General features: G+C 46.8%; 1 protein-coding gene across 3 annotated transcripts in view; it reads left to right on the top strand.

Annotated features, from left to right (window-relative positions):
- si:dkey-100n23.5 (cyclic AMP receptor-like protein A) overlaps positions 1 to 22014 on the top strand; it is a 50164-nt gene that overhangs the window by 26239 nt on the left and 1911 nt on the right. For 2 of the 3 annotated variants that reach the window (XM_035604173.2, XM_035604175.2), the window contains 2 exons: positions 871 to 953; positions 12816 to 12963. In XM_035604173.2, the coding sequence (XP_035460066.1) occupies positions 871 to 953; positions 12816 to 12963 (231 nt within the window). The remainder of the gene's footprint in view (positions 1 to 870; positions 954 to 12815; positions 12964 to 22014) is intronic. The other variant, XM_035604174.2, reaches the window with a different exon arrangement.

The raw sequence follows: 22014 nt of genomic DNA on the forward strand, positions 1-22014 counted from the left end.
CACACACACACACACACACACACACACACACACACACACACACGCACACACACACACACACAGAGGGAGAGAGAGACACAATACCACCGGGGGTCTCTAGTGATTTTCATTTGAATTGTTTAAAATGCCTGCGTTAGAGCTTGCACGCCTCAGGGTCTTTCTGGTGAGTAATTAATTTCCAGCGTGTGGGGGTAGAGACCAGAGCTCGTGGGCCTGCCTCCTGGCTCCGGCTGTGTATGTGTGTTTTTGTGTGTGTGGCGCGTGTGAGAGAGAGAGAGAGGGAAAAAAAATGAGCGAGAGGGAGAGAAGGAAAGAGAGGCTTTGCGCTGGCTCGGCTACTGCGTCCTAGCCCTAGGGGAGGAGGGGGGGGGCTGGGGAGGGGGGTGGAGAAAAAAAAAACAGCACAGCGCAGAAAATCGATCCAGGGGCCGCTCTTCTCAGCCTCTTCCGGACGCAAGAGTCCTCCTCTCCGGGGAATTAGATAACGGCTTGTAAAAGCTCTCCGCCGCCAGCCCCCCCCCCCTCCCCCTCGACTTTTAGCTGCTGCCACATTTCTCTGTCTCGCTGCCCGCCCGCCCGCCCGCCTCTCTGCCTGTCCACGAGATATTGAATTCATTCCGTTCACATTCCGGCAAAGTATTGGCTTGGAATCTGCGTTTCTCCTCATAACTGTGTGGATATTGCGTATTATCAGCAGGTTAATATTTTATTAGGTTTTAATTGCCTCGGTGCGCTGATCTTCCAGTTAACACGCTGACTCTGTGCACGTGTGTTTCTGTGCGTGTGTGTTTGAGAGACGGCAACACAACTGTGTTCATGTAAATACTCAGTTTCTCTACATGGGTCAGTGTGAGTTTTTCTTTCCTCCAGGTTTCCTTGGCTGAGGAGATCAAGCCATTGAAGTGGTATCCGTCCGTTTACCTGCTGGTGTCCATCTTTCCACTAATCAACAGGTAACACACACGCACACACACACACACACACACACACACACACACACACACACACACACACACACACACTCTGCCTCTCCCTCTCCCTCCCAACATCCTCTCTTGCTCTCTCTTATCTGAAGTCTCACAAATTTTTGCTCTCTTTTTCGCAGCAAAAACATTAAAGGAGATTTTGTGAGTTGGAAGTATAGAGGATTTTATCTGCTTCATTTTTATTTTTTTTACATTTTTTTAAAAAGAGCCTCGATGACTGAGGGTTCGCGGGAGGAGGCGGAGTGGTCCAATAAATGATAACCCCCCGGCGCTGTTATTACTTCTTCACTCCCATCCCTTCCTCTCTCTCTCTCTCTCCCCCCGCCATCCCTCTTTCTTTCATTTGCCCCCACCCCCCCACCGCCCTCCTCCTTTCCTTCCCCCTCCATGCTGAACCGGTGTGATTGACAGGTCAGGGTTACTAAGTGATTAGCTGCGGCGGCTCTGCTTGTCGCCACGGCGATGTAGGCGGAGACACAGGTCAATTACAGGGTCAACGTCTTTCAAAGGCTCCGCTCAAACACTGCACCCCCTACCCCCCCCTCCTCCTTCACCTATCCATCCACTCCAGCCCCCCCAACCCCCCCCCCCCCCCCTCCATCCCGTGCCCCGGCTGTCGGCTGATGAAGATGACAAACTGCATCCTGTGCTAACCCCAAAACGCCCTCTCTTCCCTCCCTCCCTGGCCTCACTCCCCCCATTTTTCCTTCCTTCCCTCTGCTAATGCCACTCTCTCTCCCTCTCTCCCTCGTATATGCTCAAAACGTTTCTTATAGCCCTTTTTATTTCCACTCTTCCTCGTGTGGGCTCCCCACCTCTTCCTCCTCCTCCTCCACCACTTTTCCTATCCTCTGCCACAGAAAGCCTTCGCTCGCTCCCTCCCTCTCTCTCCCTCACTTGAGCAAACAAGCGCTCGCTCGCTCGCTCGCTCGCTGAGCTCCGCTCCGCTCTGCGTTTCTCCAGAGAGCGAACGAGGAGAAAACGGGAATGAATTGCTCTCTCGTCATCGTCCTCCACCACCACCGCCACCCCCCTCCTCCTGCTTCTCCTCCCCCGCTCAGCGGCGCTGGCTGTATACATCTCCGGCTCCTATTAATTTGTTAGCCTCCCCTCCCTCTCACCCCTTCCCCGACTCGCTCGCCTCCCTCCCTCCCTCCCACTGGCTCATATCCTCCTCCGCCTCCTCCCCTCTTTCTCCATCTCTCCCTCCTTCCTCCCCTCCCCTCCGCTGAGTGCTGGAGTGTGTAAAGTGTTTGTCACGGTGCCGTGCCGATGTCGCTCTGCTCTGCCGTGTGGAAGCGGCGCACAGCAGACAGACTTAGTGTGTGTTTTGCTCGGTGTGTGTGTGCGTGCCTGCGTGCATGCGTGCGTGCGTGTGTGTGTGTGAGGAGGTGGGTGGCTGGCTTCGTGTCAAGGCGAATGTGCTGTCTCTGCTTGTTGCCGTGTGTGCGTGTGCCTGTTTGCGCACACACTTGTTTGTCCGCCTCAACTTGACTTTGTGCTTTCGCGAGTCTGTCTATGAGCATTCCCATGTGTTTGTATATGTATGTGTGCGTGTGTCTCATTTTGTGTGCGTGTGTGTGTGCGCGCGTTTGTGTGTGTGTCTGAGTGGGGGATTATTTCTATCTGAGCTCCAAAGCCTCCTAAACAGGGCTTAGAGAGACGGCCCAGGGCAGCAGCTAAAGCCGTTGGGTAGGGCCCTCTCTCCCTCTACCTCTCTCCCTCTCCCCCTCTCCCTCTCCCTCTCTCTCTTTCTCTCTCTCTCTCTCTCTCTCTCTCTCTCTCTCTCTCTCTCTCTCTCGCTCTCTCTCTCACTTCATAGCTTGACCTCCATCCCTCTCCTCTCTGCGCTCTCTCTCACTCTCTCTGCCATTTCTGCCTGCCCTGATCCATTGCGTTAATACACAGACACTCCCACACACAAACACGCTCTTGTTTTGGCCTTCATCTGCTAGCACACACACACACACACACACACACACACACACACACACAAACACACACACACACAAATACAAAAACGCACACGCAGACAGTCACGCCACACACGCCACACTCAATTTTAATCTGTTCCAAATGCACACTGGTAAATGTGTTAATTCGACACCAGCTGTTGCGAATTGAAATGGGAAAGCGCTCCTACTTTTCCTCGACGCGCTCTTACGCACATGCATGGACGAGTCATTATACATCATTTTGCCACACATCTTTCTCGCACTCTTTCTCACGCTCACGCTCTCTCTCTCTCTCACTCTCTCGCTCGCTCTCTTGCTCTTTCGCTCTTCCTCATCTACTTTCCCTCATTTGGCAGCACAAAAGTAGCACCAGACACTCGCACCTTAGCACTTATACCTCCTCCTTCTTCTCCTCTTTCTTTGCCCCTCTCCCCCCTCAGTGTTCGTCTGTGTGTGTGTGTGTGTGTGTGTGTGTGTGTGTGCGTGTGTGTGCGTGTGCGTGCGTGCCTGCGTGTGTGTGTGTGTGTGTGTGTGTAACCACTGCCCGGGCACGACTAGAGTTTTCACAGTCTGCTTCTCACATCGCCTCCCCTGTGTGCTTTATGGTGTGGGTGTGTGTTTGTTTACAAGGCTTGTCTCGATTCCTACTGTGCGTGCTCGTACGCCTGTTTGCATAAATAAATCCTCTCCTCGGAACCTAGCTGCCGATTTCTGTGGCTTGATGAGCAAGTGCCCTTTCTGGACAGCCCGCTTATCTTTCACGAGGACAACTTCTTTTTTTTTGCTCTCCGTTAACAACCTCTCCTTTTCCTCTTTTTGACACCAAGCAGGGAGAAGCCGCCATCCTCATTTAGCGTCCCTTTTGTCTCTCCTCTTTAGGGCTTTGTCTAGAAGCCCTCTAAAGGGAAAACTCGAGGCGAGAGGAGAGCGAGTCTTGCCTTTGAGCGATCAGTGTTATATGCCTTGCGGAGGGGTGCTTCAGCTTGGATAGATTGACCCTGGCGGTGGGACTTGAACCGTAATGTGTCTGTAACCTTGAGTTCACCCTGTCACTCTGGGAGACGGCTTGCATCCTCCTGGTTATTCTTGGTTTCCCTCGATACTGCGTGTGGGTTTTGCGGCGTGTATAGTCCTATACGTGCTTGCAGGGGATTTTTTTTGTATGGGTTCCCTACAGTGCCTATGCCCCCCCCCTCCCCGCCCGCCCGCCCGCCCGCCTGCCCGCGCGCCTGCCTTTCTCTGGAGGAGATCTGATTTCCCTGCTCCAGGCAAGCAGGGAGAACAAGACAGTGTGTGCGTCTCTGTGTGTGCTTCAGTGCGTGTCTGCGCTTCTGAGAGTGTGTGTGTGCGCGCCTGCACGCGCAAGCGGGGCCAGGCAGACCTTCCCCATCTCCGTTCTGCACTTTGAAAAACGAGTGAGGAAATCTCAGAGCAGCAGTTATTATTCATCCCTCAAAGAGAACGGGGAGGAGGCGGAGGGCGGGAGGGGGGAGGGAGGGATGGATGGATGGAGGGAGGAAGAAAGAGAGCGCCAAACAGGAGGGATGAAGGAGGGGTGGGGGGGATACATTAACTCTTATCTCCCTGTATTCGGCTTTCTGCATCCCAGGATGCACTGTCTCTCGCTCTCGCTCTCTCTCTCTCTCTCACACCCCAGCTTTCTCCTTTCTTTCTACACTCCCTTCCTTCCCCTCCTCGCCTCTACGCCTCTCGGAATATCTTGCATTCAGCGCGCGGCGCACAGGGGATGTGTGTTTGTGCCTCCGTGTGTGTAGGCTGGTGTGTGGTTTGTACTGTACACCCCTAATATCTTTTGTGGTGTATTTTGTTTACTCGTACAAGTAAGCTCCTCAGATGCTGAAAGGCAGTATGCAAGGTTCCAACTCTCATCTTTGTTTGTCTGCGAGCCTTCTTTTCCATTTTTAATTTTTTTTTTATATTTATCACTTCACATTCAATTTACTGTACGAGAGTGGCAGCATTGGCCTGTTTACTAAAATACGTTTTAAACTTGATAAACTGTAGCTTGTTATTTGGTTTGGAGGCAAAAGTAGGGATCGCCAGCCAAGTCGGGTTCAGTTAGTTGATCAAGAAAGTTCATAGAATGACATCTGATTGTCGGTTTTGATATTCTGGTGATTTTGAAAAATACTTAACCCTGATTGCCCAATTAGCCGCATACATTGGCTGAGCTGATGAGACAGTGTGTACAGGTATGTGTGTGCGTGGCTCAGATAATATTCAGCAGATATATGGCCATTCCTGCTGCCCTTGCCCATGTGTGTGTGTGCAACTTATCCTTTTGTGTCTCAGGCGGCGACTGGTGTGTAATTGAAGACGGCGAGCTCCGCTGCCATTCGTCTCCCACTGAGCAGCAGCGATGCTACGCTATTAATCCCTGTTTAGCGAGACAGAGAGTTGGCCTACAGGGCCGTGTAAAGTGCAAGCTCACACAGGGCAGGCACCCATACCTGACCGGTCACACACACACACACACACACACACACACACACACACTGAGGATCTTAATTCATTAACCGGTACACAAGAATTTATTTGTATTTAAATGCATGTACGTGAATATGCAGATATAAATCACAGGAATATTCTTTCCCGTATACAAATATTAACACACATATACAGGCAAATTATTTACTGACGCTGGTGTCCCTATAGACGTACATATGAAAGCGTGTTTTAAATATATATATATTTATATATATATATATATATACAAACTACATACGGGGACATATAGTCATATACATACATTCATGTACAGGGTGCACGGTATACGCTCGCGAATGGGAAAGAAGATACGAGATAACCTCCCTCACACGCACTCGGGCACATGCACACATTCAAAGGCGCATGCAAACACAAACGCGCTCATACGCACACACACACACACACACACACACACACACACACACACACACACCCCGTTCCCCCTCTCGCTCTGCTCTTTCAGGCACGTCTTTAAATATTCATCACTCTGGCTGCTCTGAGAGTGCCGTAAACGCTGCCTCACACTCCAGGGAATCGCTAAAGCCTACTCTATCATCTGCTCTCCCTCCTTCCCTCTCTCTCTCTCTCTCTCTCTCTCTCTCTCTCTCTCTCTCTCTCTCTCTCTCTCTCTCGCGCTCCCCCTCTCTCTCTCAAACACACACACACACACATGCACACATACAGACACGCACACAACTCTAGCCTTGGCCACGCACTGGGATAAACTCACGTGCACAAACCACTCGAAGGCACAGCCAGTGGCATCGCTGGACACAGACACACGCCAGCCACATGAATCAGACGCGGGGAAACACATGCCTAGCGAATGCGGCGATATATACCAGATAGTGCGTGTGTGCGTGCATGTGTGTTGGTGTGTTTACTGGCTGCTCCCAGCGCAGTGGGTTGAGTGGTGTTGTGTTCCAGGAAACAGGATGTCTCTTTGTTTGGGTTTTGTTCTGTTGGTGAACGTTAGCCGCCTCAGTCCTCGGGGCTTGTGTGTGCCTCTTTGTCTGTTGGCGCTTGTGCATGTGCAAGCACCAATATATATATACGTGTGCGTCTGCCTGCAACCACATGTTTGTGTGTGTGTGTGTGTGTGTGTGTGTGTGTGTGTGTGTGTGTGTGTGTGTGTGTGTGTGTGTGTGTGTGTGTGTGTGTGTGTGTGTGTGTGTGTGTGTGTGTGTGTGTGTGTGTGTGTGTGTGTGTGTGTGTGTGTGTGTGTGTGTGTTCTGTTTCTGACCCAACATGCCTGTTAATGTGATTCAGCGGGATTCCAGACATATTTAGGTAAAAGTTTGCACAAAGGGGATGACAAGAAGTGTGTGTGTGCGCCATGCATCTGTGGGTGCGGTAATAATTGGAGTCATACCCTTGGCTGTGACCGATATCCCCGTGTTGACACCATGATCAAAGTGGATTTTGTTCCAGCTTTCATTTGTAGAGCACACACACACAGACACACTCGTGCACAACCCTGGTTTATCTAGACGTTGATCGACTGTGGAAAGAGCGTTCACATGGCTGTGTCCATTGAGCACGCCATATTCCTGCCGGAGCGCTGGAGCTCTACGCACATTAGCATGGCTGATCACATGTTGTCTCCCAATAATGAAAGGCCTGTCCTCCCGTCTTCGGTGCCTTTAAGGCCACGACACGTGTAAAAACAAGACGAGCGCGCAACCAACGGAATCTTTTGAACCAGTGTATCCACAGGTCAGCTTTTCTTTTGGTTGAACGCCAGCCATTGAGATTAGGTTTTTCCACAAAATAAAAATGTTATTTATATCTTTGTTAATAGTTAAAATGACAAAGATCTGATTATGCTTTGAGGGATTTGAATTGAATAAGTGGGTTTTACTTGGTTGAAATTTGATTAAAGGCAATCATGCACCGAAGCATCAAGAAGCATATTATGACAATTTCTAGGCATTTTTCCTTTTTCCCCCCCTTTTGTCCTTACTTTTGTCTTTTGGTGTTTGAGTTTTGTTTCTTTAATTTGGACCTAAATTTAATTGCCTTCAAATTGTCTTGATAAACTTGAGTTTTACAATAGACTGTCTTCCTTTTTTCTATAAATCGCCCTATACTGCACCATTGTTCCAGTGATTTTGTCATATCTACGATGCATTCTCAGAAATAAGGGTTTATACCACGACGTCTCCTTGGCTTCAATAAGTTGCCCATGTCTTTTCATATATTCTCAGCAGCAAAAACATTTAAGAAAAGTTGTGGATCACATGATGGCCCTATACCGAGTCAAGGGATTACGCTCGTTTTGGCAGAATTATCCCATTTCATCAGTGAGAAGTTCAGATCTGCTGTCAACGGCAGCACAGCGGGCAGCACTAGGGCCTTGTTTTGGCACTGTGAAGCGTGTGATTCATCTGGAGGATGAAAAAAAAAAGCCAGGCAGTCGGTCGGAGAGAGAGGAGGAAGCGGCGCGATCGGGGTCAGGATGACTTCTCTGTCTGGCCGGCCTCCTCTCCCGGGGAAGGAGTTTCTTGTCCGAGCTGTTACAGTGCGTTTTTCTCTCCCACTGCTTGTCAGGATGTGCGGTACAACAATTAGAGGCGGACAAAAAGGTGAACTCCAAGGGAGGCAGGGAGGGACACGGATGGTTGCAGAGCGGAATAGACTGGCAAGGAGGGATATTGGAAGAGATGGGGAGAGACAACGGCTGAGGGATTTTGCTCTTGACGCTGGAGGGTGAGGGAGAGACGGGTTCAAAGAGTGACTGACAGCATGATAGATGAAAGGCCTGAATAAGTGAGGCAAGCTCTATGAGACGCTGCGCGAGTGCTAATGATTGACTGCATGCTAACAGGTGGCAGCAGATTTGAACCGAACGCCACAGATGTCTGCTTTCGTGTGTGTGTGTGTGTGAGTGCACGCGTGCGCGCGTGTGCGTGTGTGTGTGTGTGCGTGCGTGTGTGTGCGTGTGCGTGCGTGTGCGTGTGTGCGTGTGTGTGGGTTGCGTGTGCGGGTTGCGTGTGCGTGTGCGTGCGCACTCTCGAATGTGTTTTTATCGTTGTTGACCAGTTGCTCCTGAGTCATACCGTGTGCACAATATCATCTCTGTTGTCCAACACCAGTCAGCCAACTGTGAGAATCTCTCGACTACGCCGTGCACACGCGCACGCACAGACGCGCAGAGCAGCTCAGCCAGGCATCGCCTGCGGCCACACTCTCCTTCCCACCACTGCCTCCCTCATTCATCTTTCATTAGCCGAGCTCACACAGGAGAACCAGCCTGCCCGCCCCACCACCCCTACCCCCCATCCTCCACCACACGTCTCTCCGTCTCTCTCCCTTCTCTGTCCCTTCTCTCTCTCTCGCTCTCTATCTAACCCCCCCCCCCCCCCACCCCACCCCGCCTTATCTTGGTTCCTCGCGCACGTAATCTCTTTTGTTTGTCTCGCTCGTGTCTCGCAATCTGTCTTTTTGGATATCTCTCCTCCCCCTGCCTCGCTCCCTCTCCCCACTCGCTGCCTCCTCTGCTTTTTAGTCTTTTCCATTCAGCCTCACACTCTCTCTCTCTCTCTCTCTCTCTCTCTCTCTCTCTCTCTCTCTCTCTCTCTCTCTCCTCCTTGTCCCCCTCCATCGCTCTTGGCCTTCGTTCCCCTTCACAGCCTAACTCTTGCACATTCTCACCTCTTTATCGTGTTCTCCTTTCCTCTTCCACTCTCCTTCCTGTGCAGTGCTCTTTCTCTGACACTCGTCTCTGCACCCCCCCAACCCTTCCTGTCTGTCTTTCTTTCTCTCTTGCCTGCTCTTTCTTTCTTCCTTTCATTTCGCCCTCCGTCTCTCCCTCGATGGAGGGGAAAGGCTCTTCGCCTCTAATTGCGGCTGTTCCGTTGCCATGGCGCGTGTTGCTCAGCGCTGTGAGGTGTGTGTGTGTGTGTGTGTGTGTGTGTGTGTGTGTGTGTGTGTGTGTGTGTGTGTGTGTGTGTGTGTGTGTGTGTGTGTGTGTGTGTGTGTGTGTGTGTGTGTGTGTGTGTGTGTGTGTGTGTGTGTGTGCGTGCGTGCGTGTGCGCGTGAGCGTGTGTGTGTGCGCGCGCATGCAAGCGTGTATGTGTGGCAGGCAGATGATTGCTTGCTGCCAGCTCTCGTTTCCCGGACGCCGATCGCGTTTCTGTGCAGCAGCAGGGAAAAAAAATGAGACGCCAGAAATAGCCCCCCTTCACACAGACCCGCTCACTCTCACCGCTGTGCTGTCAGAGGAACACACACACGCGCAGACGCACACACTGAGAGACGCACACACAAACGCTGCATTTCCACATCACCTGACGTACTCAATGCTTACGACCGATGTTATACTGTACGTACAGACCTCTATGCACATGTACAGGTGAGCTGCGTGTTTACACACATCTGCTTGTGTCCGACTTCCTCCGTGTGCGTGTTTGTGTGTGTGTTTCCTGCGTCTCGAAGGAGGTTGTGTGGGGAGTCCTGATTTATTTCACCTTTAATGGGAAGTGAAATGAATGTGAGCAGCAGCTGGTCTGGTCCTTGGAGATACAGCAGTAGGCTAACCCAGAAAACAGGCAGCGCCGCGCCGAAACGGCCCTCACTCTGACGAGCGCCAGGACAATCCTCTCGCTGCACAGTTGGTTTTATTTTAAGCGGCGCTTAGGCATTTAGTTGACACCTTTTACCCAAGGTACGTTCTTTTTTTATAGGTTTGTTTCAACCCTTGGCCAACCCCAACTTGTGGTTTTCTTCCCGTTCCAACTTTTCCAGGAGTTGTCGGAAGGTGAATGGAGACAGATTAGTGACGAATAAACCTTGAAACCTCACATTGCAAAAGAGGATAAAAGAGGATTATAACCAGATTTGTGGACGAATCTCCATAATCATCTGCTGTGCTGTTCACCTGCAGTTCTGTTTTTTTAAGGGAGGAGAAAAAAACCGCCAGTTTCTGTGCATGCTTCACAGGAAAACCAAGCAATAAACCAAAAACACATCAAAAATCATTAGAATCCATCCAACGTCATATATATATATATATATATTTGATCAATGAATTTCTTCTGACATACTTTCATGTGTGATCCACTACGAATCACTTCCACCCCTAGGTAACAGTCAGTAGGTTCAAGATAAGTTGTTGTGGGTTCATACATAACAGATGAAGTCGAGTCGACATTGTTCCTCCTCACAGTTTTAAGGACATTAGAAATGGCGAGTATTTGCTCAATAAAAATAAATGTTTTGCAGAAAGAATAGAAGCCATAAAAATGTTTTTACTATTCATGACTTCCTCTTTATGTTTAACATACAAAAAACCTAAGAGGTTCCCTTCAAAGAAAACATTGAGCACAGATGTGTTCAAAAGATACATAATTCCTAAAGAAACTGGAGGTGCTCAGACATAAATACAGTAATGTTAAACAGATCATTGAATTAAATGTGAATGTTTTACATGACTACACCAAAAAACAATAACACCACGACTGACATTGTTAGCCTCAATCTCGATGGTAGTTTTTGTTTTATTTTTTGTCAGAGACCACATTTCTAATAATTCCATATACTTTCCATATACTACACATTATAGTTCTGAATTCACACTCAGGTACTTTTCTCTTTTTTTTTCAATTTATACCGTCGTTCACTGACAGAAACACACGATAAAGCTGTGAAAATATCCCACGACAAGAGCTAATCGTATTATGAATTTGTCCACTATTTTTGTTTATGTCATGTTTTCACCCACGGGATGTGGCCCTGGGAAGAACACATTCAATTTTGGTGCAAAATACTGATTAACGATTTTTCCCCCCATTTTCTTTGACATTGCAACATCAGGGAATAATTTACACATCTTGTTTTATAAGGCATATTTAGTGGGCTGATATTTATGAGTGTATACATTTCGGTGCAGATCGGGATTGTTCAGCCTTGGCAGTGGTATGCGCCCTACTCTGACCCATTCTGGTTTTATTTAATGGAATTTTTTTTCTTATGTTGGAAAAGACACTAATAATGTAGTAATTGTACATTTTATATACAATATCTGTACAGTGTAGATACTGTATCTGTACAAAGTAAACTGCCTGTGTAAGTTGCCTGCAGGCCACCGAGGCTCATTTATTCACGGATGTGTGTGATGCTCATTTGGTGACGTCAAACTATTGGCAGCGCTGTTGTGAAGTGATTCATGTGGAAACTTGAACAATGTTATTAGGAAAGATTTCACCAAACTCTTTTAAAACAACCGGAGACAAGTCTCATAGCGATGAGTGACTGTAGTGTCTCACGTCACTCCTTGTAACTGCAGCCCAACAGTGGTTCTTTTCTTCAATTGGTTGTTTTTTTTATGTTTTCCTTCCCTGCGGGTCACAAGTGGGTTGGGGATGACTTTCCCGACCTTGAGGTCAACCACCACGGCCAGTTGGTTTACTCGGCGCGGCCAAACCCAGTGACGCCGCGCCGCACATGCGGGAAAAACGCTATGAGCTGTGCGCGGTTTTGATTGTCTCGCTAACAGATCAATAAAAGACATTAGCGGCGGGCTAACCCGGCGAGCAGCACTAATACAGGGTTAATCCAGGGTTAATGGCTGAGCAGCATCGTTCTCCGAGGCAGCCATTAGTTCGCGGCCGCACCGCACAATATCAGGTTCACCTCCTAGTCATGCCCCGGGCTCCCGGAGAGACAGGCACATTGATGGGAACTGAAAAAGAAAAGACGATCACCCTCATGAGTCGAGATGAAAATGAGATATCCAGACGGATGAAACCCAACGCAAAGAAATGGGAGGGAGATCGTGGACTGGGAGGCGGCGTATAGGAAACGTGCGTGGAATGAAACAGAAGGAGAGGATGGGTCGGAGGAATTGTGGCGAGGAGAGGCAGGGAAACCGAGATGAGAGAAAGGGGAGAGAGGCAGAGGAAGGGAGTTGAGCGCTACACTTCTCCCTGTCCTTGTAAAGTGCTGCGTGCTGTCGGAGCGGCAGCCAAGAATGTGTCAGCCCGGCCGTCTCACGCTGCCTAATGGGCTCTTAAACGCTGATATAAAGCTCACTCGCTCTTTCACCCTCCCCTTTTCCTCTCTCTCTTTCCCCCTCCCTCCCTCTCTTTTTCTGCCTCTGCCGTTCGCTCTCATTACCACTTGTTCTCACCCTGTCCCTCACTCTGTCACTCACTTGTCCTCTCCCTCTTTTCCTCTTGCTCTGTCGATCAAACACGCTCCCTTTTTTTCTCCTGTTGCTGACTCTCGTCTCCCCCTGACTTCTCCTTCAATTACTCCAGCCTCACCTCCGAAGCTCTCTTGCAGGTTGTCTTTTTATTTACAACTTTTTCTTTTATAGATTAACTCAACACTTCTGCCTCTCTCTTTGTCTATCTCTTCCCTTTAGGCTCCATAACGCCGTCTACCCACAGGATCCATCCTTCTCGCTCACCTTGTTGCACGTCCTGTCAGCGCCACTTCACGGTTTGGCCAATGCATTTGTCTTCGGCCTGGATAGGGACTGGTGGAGTCTACTGAGCCCGACAGGCATGCAGGTACAGCAACCTCAAGCTACGTCCACACTGGTGTAGATATCACATGACTATATACGTACACTGGTCATGTGTGTGCCAGTCTAAACAGAAAGCAGATTGTCTGCGTAGCAACTGTTTGCTTAGTTGCAGAAAATACCAAAATGGGGCACAGCCATAGCGAAAATGAAAACCAACGACAAAGTGCAACTGTTACTGAAAGTAAGAGTTAGCAGGCGAGTCGTAACTGATAAGAACCAATCAGAAAACGAATGTTGGTGGCCGCGGCATAATTTTCAAAACTCTTTGTTTCTGCGTGTGCCAGATTTCAAAATTAGAACTGGGTACAGCAGCATTTCCAAAATCTCCATTTCAGGGGCTGAAAAACAACAGAGTTGGGTGGACACCGAGTGTATTAAAAGTGATACATTTCAAAACGTACACGTGTTTGTTTGGACGTGGCCTAATACAAATACGTACATCGCTATCTTCAGACATGCCATTTTAGTTTAGTGTGAAGTCATGTTGTACTTCGCGCTAAACACAGAGTAGAATGTAATTTACATCACGTTTTGAATGTTTTGTTATTAACCAAAATATTGGACCAATTAAAGTTTTGAAAAGTCAGGGATTCACCATCATTGTTAGTCTTCAGGCGAATTTCTGTACCAAACCCAGGAGATCCAGATTCTGGATTCTCTCAGATTTCAGGGAAATCCCTCCAATAGTCCATCCTAAAGTGTGGGACGCTGCCATCAATAAAGCTACTTATCATTGCTAAAAGCCATCTCTCTTTGACAAATTGATAGAGCCAGATTTGTCACAGATTCGTCTTCTCTTATTCTCTCCATCTTTCCTCTGTTATGTACCTTTGTTAATCCTGTCAGGGTCACAGGTGGTTGAAGCCTGTTCCAGCATTCTGTGGGTAAAAGGCTTGGGATTTCTTATGTGGGTCTTTTTTTTCAGTCCCTGAATAATTAAAATATTGCCTAATATTTTCAATTTTGGCTATGCTTGTGCAAGGGAGGATGTTAGTCATCAGCTAAAGTAGAAGCATATTTAAGACAAGTATCTTACAAGGACTTATGCTAAGCTGTTTTGTGAAATAACTCCAGCATAGTAAAACTATTAATATTGGACTTTCTCTGTCTTGGGCTCCATACGGCTCTCTAAATTAGATCTGTCAAATCTGGTTGTCTATCGAGTGCTTGATGGTGATGCATGTTCTGTATCGGGGGAGATTGGTTCCTTTGGAGGCGTAACCAGTCTGTGTTTAGAGCCCAACAAAATCAAAAAAATCTTCTTCGTCCTTGGTGGATCATTTCTTTGTAGGCGCATTGCTAACTCTTTTGTGTTTACTGCACTTATTCTAAATTTACCATCGTAACCATTATCGGGCAAAAGGAATTTCACCTTTATGTCTCCGACCAGACCTATTGGACTGTAATGAATAGAAACGGTAGAGCCAGAAAACGGACTATTAAGAACTGATCGCCCACACAGTCATATGCTGAGTAGGCAAGGAATCTCAGTGCACAAAATGTATTTTGAAACCCACCAATCTCATTGGCTGGTGATGTAATCGGTGAGTCTTTGATTAACAACCTTGTGAGCAGGAAGATGAGGGTAATCACACGGCAGTCATATCATAGGTTGTTGCCGTGCAATTTAATTTGTTAAGAAAATCACAACATAGGTTGGAGAATTTCCACAAACGTGAGCCAGATCAATATGTCAATTAAAAACTGACAGTGATCATTTTAGACCTCATCATGTTTTTGGTCAGTAAAACATACCAAACTTTGTGTTCGACACTGGACAATAATGTACAACTTTGTTAAGATATGAACACTTTTCAATTAGTTATCAAAATTTCATGGTTGAATTCGTAGTCCTTGGAAGATGACGAAATAAAGTCGAGCTAGCCCATTAGATTACATTTTTATAGCTAACTGGGAAAGTTTTAAAGACATATGAAGCAGTTTTTGAGCACTAGAGGACAGATACCATCCTGTAGTAAAAAGCATTGACTTCTCATTTCACTCATCATTTTGTTGTGACATGTTAGCAAACGACTGCTTAGTAAATCAGCACGCCGTTGTCGTTGTGTTTTTTAGTTTGAATCGTCCTGCCATGGTCTGACTACACCTGAAAACAATATCTGGTTTGTCTTTGTCTAGTTGAATATGCAGCTTTATGTTTTCCACAGGTCTCTGCTGTGTGGTATGGAGCAGGCTGTGTATAGTTAGCTTGTGTTTGCTTCTGAGCTGGGACGGCTTCCAACAGTGTAGTTATATGCAGCTGGTGTTGTTTCGATTCTTTTTTTTTTTCTTTTCTTTTTTTTTTGGTCCATCTGGAGGCATAGTTTTTTTTGAGCTTTCTTCCCGCTATGAAATAATTGCTTCAGAAACAATGAGCGTAAAGTGGCTGTAAGTTGTGTCGCACAGTGTGGACTGGGACACCTTGTCTGCGCTAGCCAATTTCCCTTTCCTAATTTAGTGTACATTTTCAGAATTTTCTGAAGATCTTTTAAAAAAAGAAATTGATCAGAACATCGAGATGAGCTGGTGATGGTGCTAATTCTCCAGTCGGTTCCCATTTAACATATGCAAAAGAAGAGCATACAGTGAAAAGATGTAACTAAAAGAGCTCTAGTCAAACCCATAGACTGTATTCCAAAATGGACATAGTCACTGGTTCCGGGAAATAAAGCCAATGTGGAAGTGCCTGAAGCCTGTATTCTCTGGAATCACCAGCAGAGGGCGACTCCCTGGTTGCAAAAACAAGGTCGTTTTTATAGAAGTCTATGGGAAAATGACTTCCCCTCTTGATTTATAACGTCAGTAAACATTTTCCTGAGGAGTTTACGGTCTCAATCGCTAGTTTCAATTTGGGTCAAATAGAGCATGATGTTCATTTCCTAAATTGTGGTCTCATTAAGAGTAAAATAGGCGTGGAGACAGCACCATTGATAGCTAGTAAGTGAACTTGTGTGTCACGTGTTTCACATCAGTATTATTTCCCTCAGACAACATGTTAACAGCTCCGTCAGCGTCCACACAGCGCTGCTGTGCATTTGGACACATTCCCGTGCCCGATACGCGATCGATATAGTTACACACACTAAAGGGGAACAGAAGAGATTAGGATCTTAAAAATACAAATTGCAGTTTAGAGCATAAAATGTGAATTAAGACCGTTACACTGCCAGCGTAGACGTCTTCATCCAATAAAATTAAAGCCAATCTATTCGGTAAGATGCACATTAGATTAGACGACAAAGAGACATGGCTGAAATGTGTCCGTTGTAAACTGTGTGTCTCAGTAGGACAAAGCATTTCGGCTGCAACAAATAGTCGAATGACGGATCATTTTTTGTGGCAACAAGCTTAATAGTTGATTAATCACTGAAGTAATTTTTCAAGAAAAAAATCAACTGACAATATTGGAAACTGAATAGCTTTGAGTTTTGGACAAGTGGTCAATCCATTCAGTTAATTTAGGCACAATGCATTTTTCACTATTTTCTGACAGTTCATAGATTAAGTGACTTATCGACAAAATAATGAAAAGCTTAATCAAAAATAAAACTAATTGTTATTTGTGGCCCCTTAAAAATGTTCCTATGCATACGTACTGCATAATAACTATGTAAGAAGGCTGACTTCAAGTAAGACTTCTACATCTTTTTCAAGTCTTTTTTTAACCTCCTTATTTTGAGCCTTCTGCCTAGTTGTTCTAGAATTTGTAATTACACTACGTAACTCCCCAAATTAACTTGTTCTGTCTATCACACGTCGTCACACATCCTCCATGCAAGAAAATAATTGTCGGGTCTTGTACCGAAATCGCCCTTTTTAAAAAAGACTGAGATAAAAACGTGCAGACTTTATTTATTTATTTTTATCTTGTCGTTGTCTAACTGAGCTCTTAGGGGAAAACGTCTTGAAGGGCGAGATTACCAGAAGCAGGATGTTTTTACATTTGAACCACAAACCACATTGGTTGCATTTCAATAAACACCACAATCAATACACTTCCCAACAGATTTGTCTCAATCCACAAACATTGACAGTATCTGTGGATATGAGCCGGACCTGATATTGAACCACAAGCAAAACATTCTCTGCGGTCTTAGTTCCCGCGCACACGCGCACACACATTGTCACTTGCTCAGTATCACCGACCACGCTGATAGCGGGTCAGGAGCACAATGCGGAAGATCGGAATGTGCGGTATGACCTTCAACCCAAATGTCAACGTAGCACTGTGGTGAGTCGGGAGCGAGCGGGACAGAGGAGTCAAATGGAATCTCAATGTGTTCGTAAATCACATGGAAAATGCTGTTTGTGTGTGTCAGAGAGAACGAGACAGAAGGTGGGAAAGAAGATGACAGAGAGAAAGAGCGAGCGAGAAACGCACACGCGCGCGCAGAGGCGACATGTGTGGTCGTGCTCTATCGTGAGTAACAGCTGGTTGTTATTCATCTTGGCATGCGACTCCCAGCAGCCCCCACACATCAGGTGTGAGATTGGCTGGGGAGAGGAGGGGTGAGGGAGAGAACGGGGGTAGGGAGGGGAGGGGGGGGGGGGGGGGGGGGGGGGGGGGCATCAAAACATTCATCTCTCAACACAACGAATCTGCACGTCGTTCGTACCAAACCTGCCTTATCTGGCTCCCTCACGGTCCCTCTCTTTACCCGTGGTGCTTTTAGAAGCGTTTAAAAGATCGGCTCTGGAATTTCTTTCTCTCTGTGTCTTAATACTCATATGCTGTATATACATTCCTCCCATCATACTGTACCTGCAGTGATCCACCTAAAATGAGGGCACAAATTCCAAAGTCTTTGTTCTTAAGACTGACAAAAAAATTAGTTTACATAAAAATTGTGAGCTAATCTGCTACAATACAGAATTTTTTTTCACAGATTCCAGACATTCATTTCTCAAGTATTAAATTATGACCGGAAAATTGGGTACGGACATTTTCCGGAGTTTGCCTTTCACGTGATGACCGCAGCAGGAGATCCGTCTCAGGCGCAATCAGGACTGCAGGAAAATATCCAGAACATTTCTGTTTTTAGTTTTTTTACACTCATCAACTCACAGTTTTTCTTCCTGTATTCTCGCATGGGCTCATCCAGACATTTTCCGGGTTTTTTTACAGGGGGGTTGACAGGAGAAGTTATGCATAAAGTCCAGAGCAACATCTGTGGACGTTTGCCTTCTCATGCTCTCTGCGTAAAATTTCAGGAAAATGTCTGGCGCAGCATATGTTGCTGCAATTAAATCAGCGGAGTCTCGTGACGAAAGCATCTCCAGTCAAGACTTTTAAAATCTTTTGGGCACATTTTTGATTAAATAACTCGATGATTAGCCTTGCATTATTCGGAGGCGAACACTAGCGAGCCGACAACCTACAAGTCCGACAATAAACAAACACAGCACCAGTCAAATGCGATGGTGTGGTCCGAGGGGTTTGAGACTGCGAGGCGAGCTTCTCTTTGGTAGTGAAGGAAGTGTTAGGAGGGAGGCGTGGTGGGTGACACATGAGGCGAAGATACCCCCCGTGGTGAAAAGGGCCGGTGCATGCCGCCGCCCGCTCTCCCATCACATTCAGCATTTGCAGCAGTGGCACTGGCTGTGACACACAACTCGCGGAGGCAGTTAAGGTTCCCCGAGCTACCTCTTCTCGGAGTCCTAGCTCAGTCAAATCAGGACACACAGACGCGATGCACATGTTTTTGATTCAGTGTGACATGCACTTTACATGGATAACATAATCTGGTGTGTATTATGTATGAACATCTATTTAATGACTTGGAAATCATTTAAAAAGCAGAAGAACGCTTCTTACGCGTCCAGATTTTACCTTAAATTCATCACATTTTTCAGTTTTCTTCAGTATCCAGTGATAGTTGGCTGTACACCCACGGTTATATTGCAAACTCCAAGCCGATTCGGCTTATGTCTAATAGTGTCAGTTTGCCAAAATGAAAAATAATACGGGCTTAATAAAGATGGGGTCAGTTTGTAGCCCACAACAAAACTCTGAGGATGGGGGCAGTCATCGCTGTCTCAAATCAGAGCGAGAACTGTGATCTGGTGTTATGCGAAGATCCACTTGATATAGTTAATTTTACTTCAAAAGACCTTGAGGCTTTTTTTTCTTCAGACCTCTGAAAAACTGCCCACTTCCCTGTTATGTTTAGTGATTCAGATACTGTAGGTCTGGTGCTATGGCCATTAACGGCCATTTCACACAACCAACCAATTGAGATGAAAAAACAAGACAGTAGCTACTCACATGAACAACGGCGGCAGACAAACGGTGTCAAGTTCGGATGAGAGTTGATGGTTGTCGAGAGTCGACCTGTGGAAATAACCATTTTTATTTGTTAACTGCTAACGGGTGCTAATGCAGCTTCCGTGTCAACTGAAATGATGGATACGTCATTTGGTACTGATTGGTCTCCCAACAAGAAACCAGCTCATTGTCAGGCTGAATAAGATAAGTGAAACAAAAGCGGCAATTCTCTGTGATAATCAGGCTCCTGTGCCCGTACGGCCTCGTCGATCAGGATGGATCTCCCTGGCGCTAACACTGCAGCAGAGGGGGCTCGTTGTTGGTACAGACCACTGAACAAACTTTGAAGACAGTGGTGGCCAGTTTTAATCTCATACAGACAGAAGACAGTAACATGTTTCCAAATCATTGCGTTTAACTTTTCCGAAAAAATAAATCCCTACCTCCTATACCTATACTACCTGTGTGTGGGTGAATGAAGCGTCTGTGCGTCTCCTCGACTGTCAGACAGTGACTCTCTTTAAGACCAACTGGCTGTCTGTCTCAACCGTCCCTCACCCAAGGCTCCCGAGTCGGAGCCTAAAAATAGAATTGAATCGTGACACCTAGACTGAATGAATTAATGCCTTTCGAAAGTTCCGCAGAAGCTAAGAAGCCCGTCCCCGATTACAAACCCGCTGCACGTGTGCGAGGACTTTACAGCAGCCAAATTGCTCGCATAACCCCATGTCTGCCAGGATCCTAGTATCCGCTCTTGCATGTACTGTAAACACGCCGCCGACGCTCTGCCTCGTGTCTCCTGCTTTATGGAGTCCTCCTCCGTTGTTGTTTTTCCTCTCTGTTCCGCTGCTCTCTTTGAGTCCTCTCCCTCTCTCTGCCCATCTCTGTCGCTCTGTACTGTATGCGCGTCTCTCCCCCCTGCCTCCGCTGCCTGTTCCGTATACCCCCTCTACAGCATTTCTGGCATTTATCTCATTATTTCTGCCGTTCTCCTTTGTGTAGCATTTCCCTCTCCATACCCCCCCCCCCGTTTCTCTCTAGCCTTCGCAGATATTGATCTGCATTCTAGCCATACGGCTGAACCGCCTGTGGCTCTGCAATGAGCTCACCTCTCACTTCCTCCTCTTCCCTCTTCTTCTGCGTGTTTGTGAGAGCAGGAAAACAAAGCTGCTCCCAGTCTCATATGTCTGTGTCACTTCAATCTCAAGGCCCCTTGCATACGGAGACCCCACTGCACTGCTTTTAAAATGAAAAACGGCTTTGCTGGTTTACATGGAACCAAACGATGGCGGCACAGCAACAGCCAAGGCCTGCGTGTGTCCCGTTGTCCCGTCATCAATCCAGCTCTGTAGCGAACTCTGTTGCTGGCTTAATGCCGGAAAACAACAATGTCCCACATTCCATGTTTGCTCATTTCATACAGAACGACGACGGCTGTACGAAAGACGCTTTAGAATCCATCAACGCTGTAACTCTGCTCAGTTTCAGATGGTTAAACTTAAAGCATTCTTTCCCCCTTGTTGCTCTCTGTGGTCACCTATATACTGTGTCTTCTCATTTACATATTTTTTTCGGTTGTCAGGCAACTGAACAAGGATAAAAAAAAAAAAAAAAAGATTTTGAGCCATAACTGCTGCCAGATAACCAGACCAACAGCAGCCCCCTGCACTGTTGCACTGGGGACATCAATCAGATCCCTTTTTTTTCACGATCACATGCTTGTCGAACAACAAAAAAACGACACAAACGCAGCGTGACGCCTATAGTGTGCGATTGTTTGTATCAGTATTTGAAAGGAATGATCAGAGAAGATAAGAGTCAGCCGAAAGTCTTTGTCTTATGCGCCGTACAGCTGCAGAGCAGGTTTTTAGTTTTTTTTTTCTTGTCATGTCCACACCTAGCAGGCGCTCAGACCGTAAACAGGCAGGCGTTAAAGCGGGCACGTTGTTTGAGGTATCGGTGAGAGGTTACGATCCGGTAAAGGCCAGTTTGAGCAATAAACCCATGAGTGTGAAGGTTTATCATTCGTCAAAGCACCGAGCGACAGTTTAAAATGCGATGACAAGGTTTTTACATCACTGGAAAGTTATCAAGGCAGCAATTATTTTACCTTGTATGCCGATGACCATGAGGTAAACATGAGAAGTAGTGTTCACGCCTCAAAGCAACGAACCAAGGGCAACGCTTAACTTTCTTTGTCAGAAAACTGTGCATCTAATTTATTTATTGGCTAAAGCCTTCCGCACTAACACATGATGTTATTCGGAGGTTAATTTCACTATGTATCGCCGCCTGTTGAGCCTTTAGTGTTTGAGCCTGCTAATGTGAACATGGGGAAATCCCAAGTCCAAGACTGTTCAGATCGTTTGCCAGAACAGAGCGAAAACTAGAAAGGCACTTTCTAGTAGAGTGCACACCTCCGCCATGGCCCATCGCTACCCTTATGAAACCACACAACAAAAAAGTGATACCGCCCCTTTGTCCGTGTCTGCCGCAAAATTGAACGCCTTCTTTCTTGGCCCACGTCCAATCCTTCCACCAATTTTGGTAGAAATCCATTCAGTATTTTTGCGTCATCTGGCCGACAAACGAACAAAACAAAAACGGACAGGGGTGAAAGCATAACCTCTATACTAAAGCCCCCCTTGGTGGAGGTAATGATGCAGTTTTAAATTTAGAAATCTTAGAGGTGGACGTGCTCTTTACACCCGCACAAATAGTCTGTTTTAATCCCAAACCGTGTGTGTGTGTTTTTTGTTTTTTTTATTA

Source organism: Scophthalmus maximus, chromosome 14 (assembly GCF_022379125.1).
Source record: "Scophthalmus maximus strain ysfricsl-2021 chromosome 14, ASM2237912v1, whole genome shotgun sequence".
Lineage (NCBI taxonomy): Eukaryota > Metazoa > Chordata > Actinopteri > Pleuronectiformes > Scophthalmidae > Scophthalmus > Scophthalmus maximus.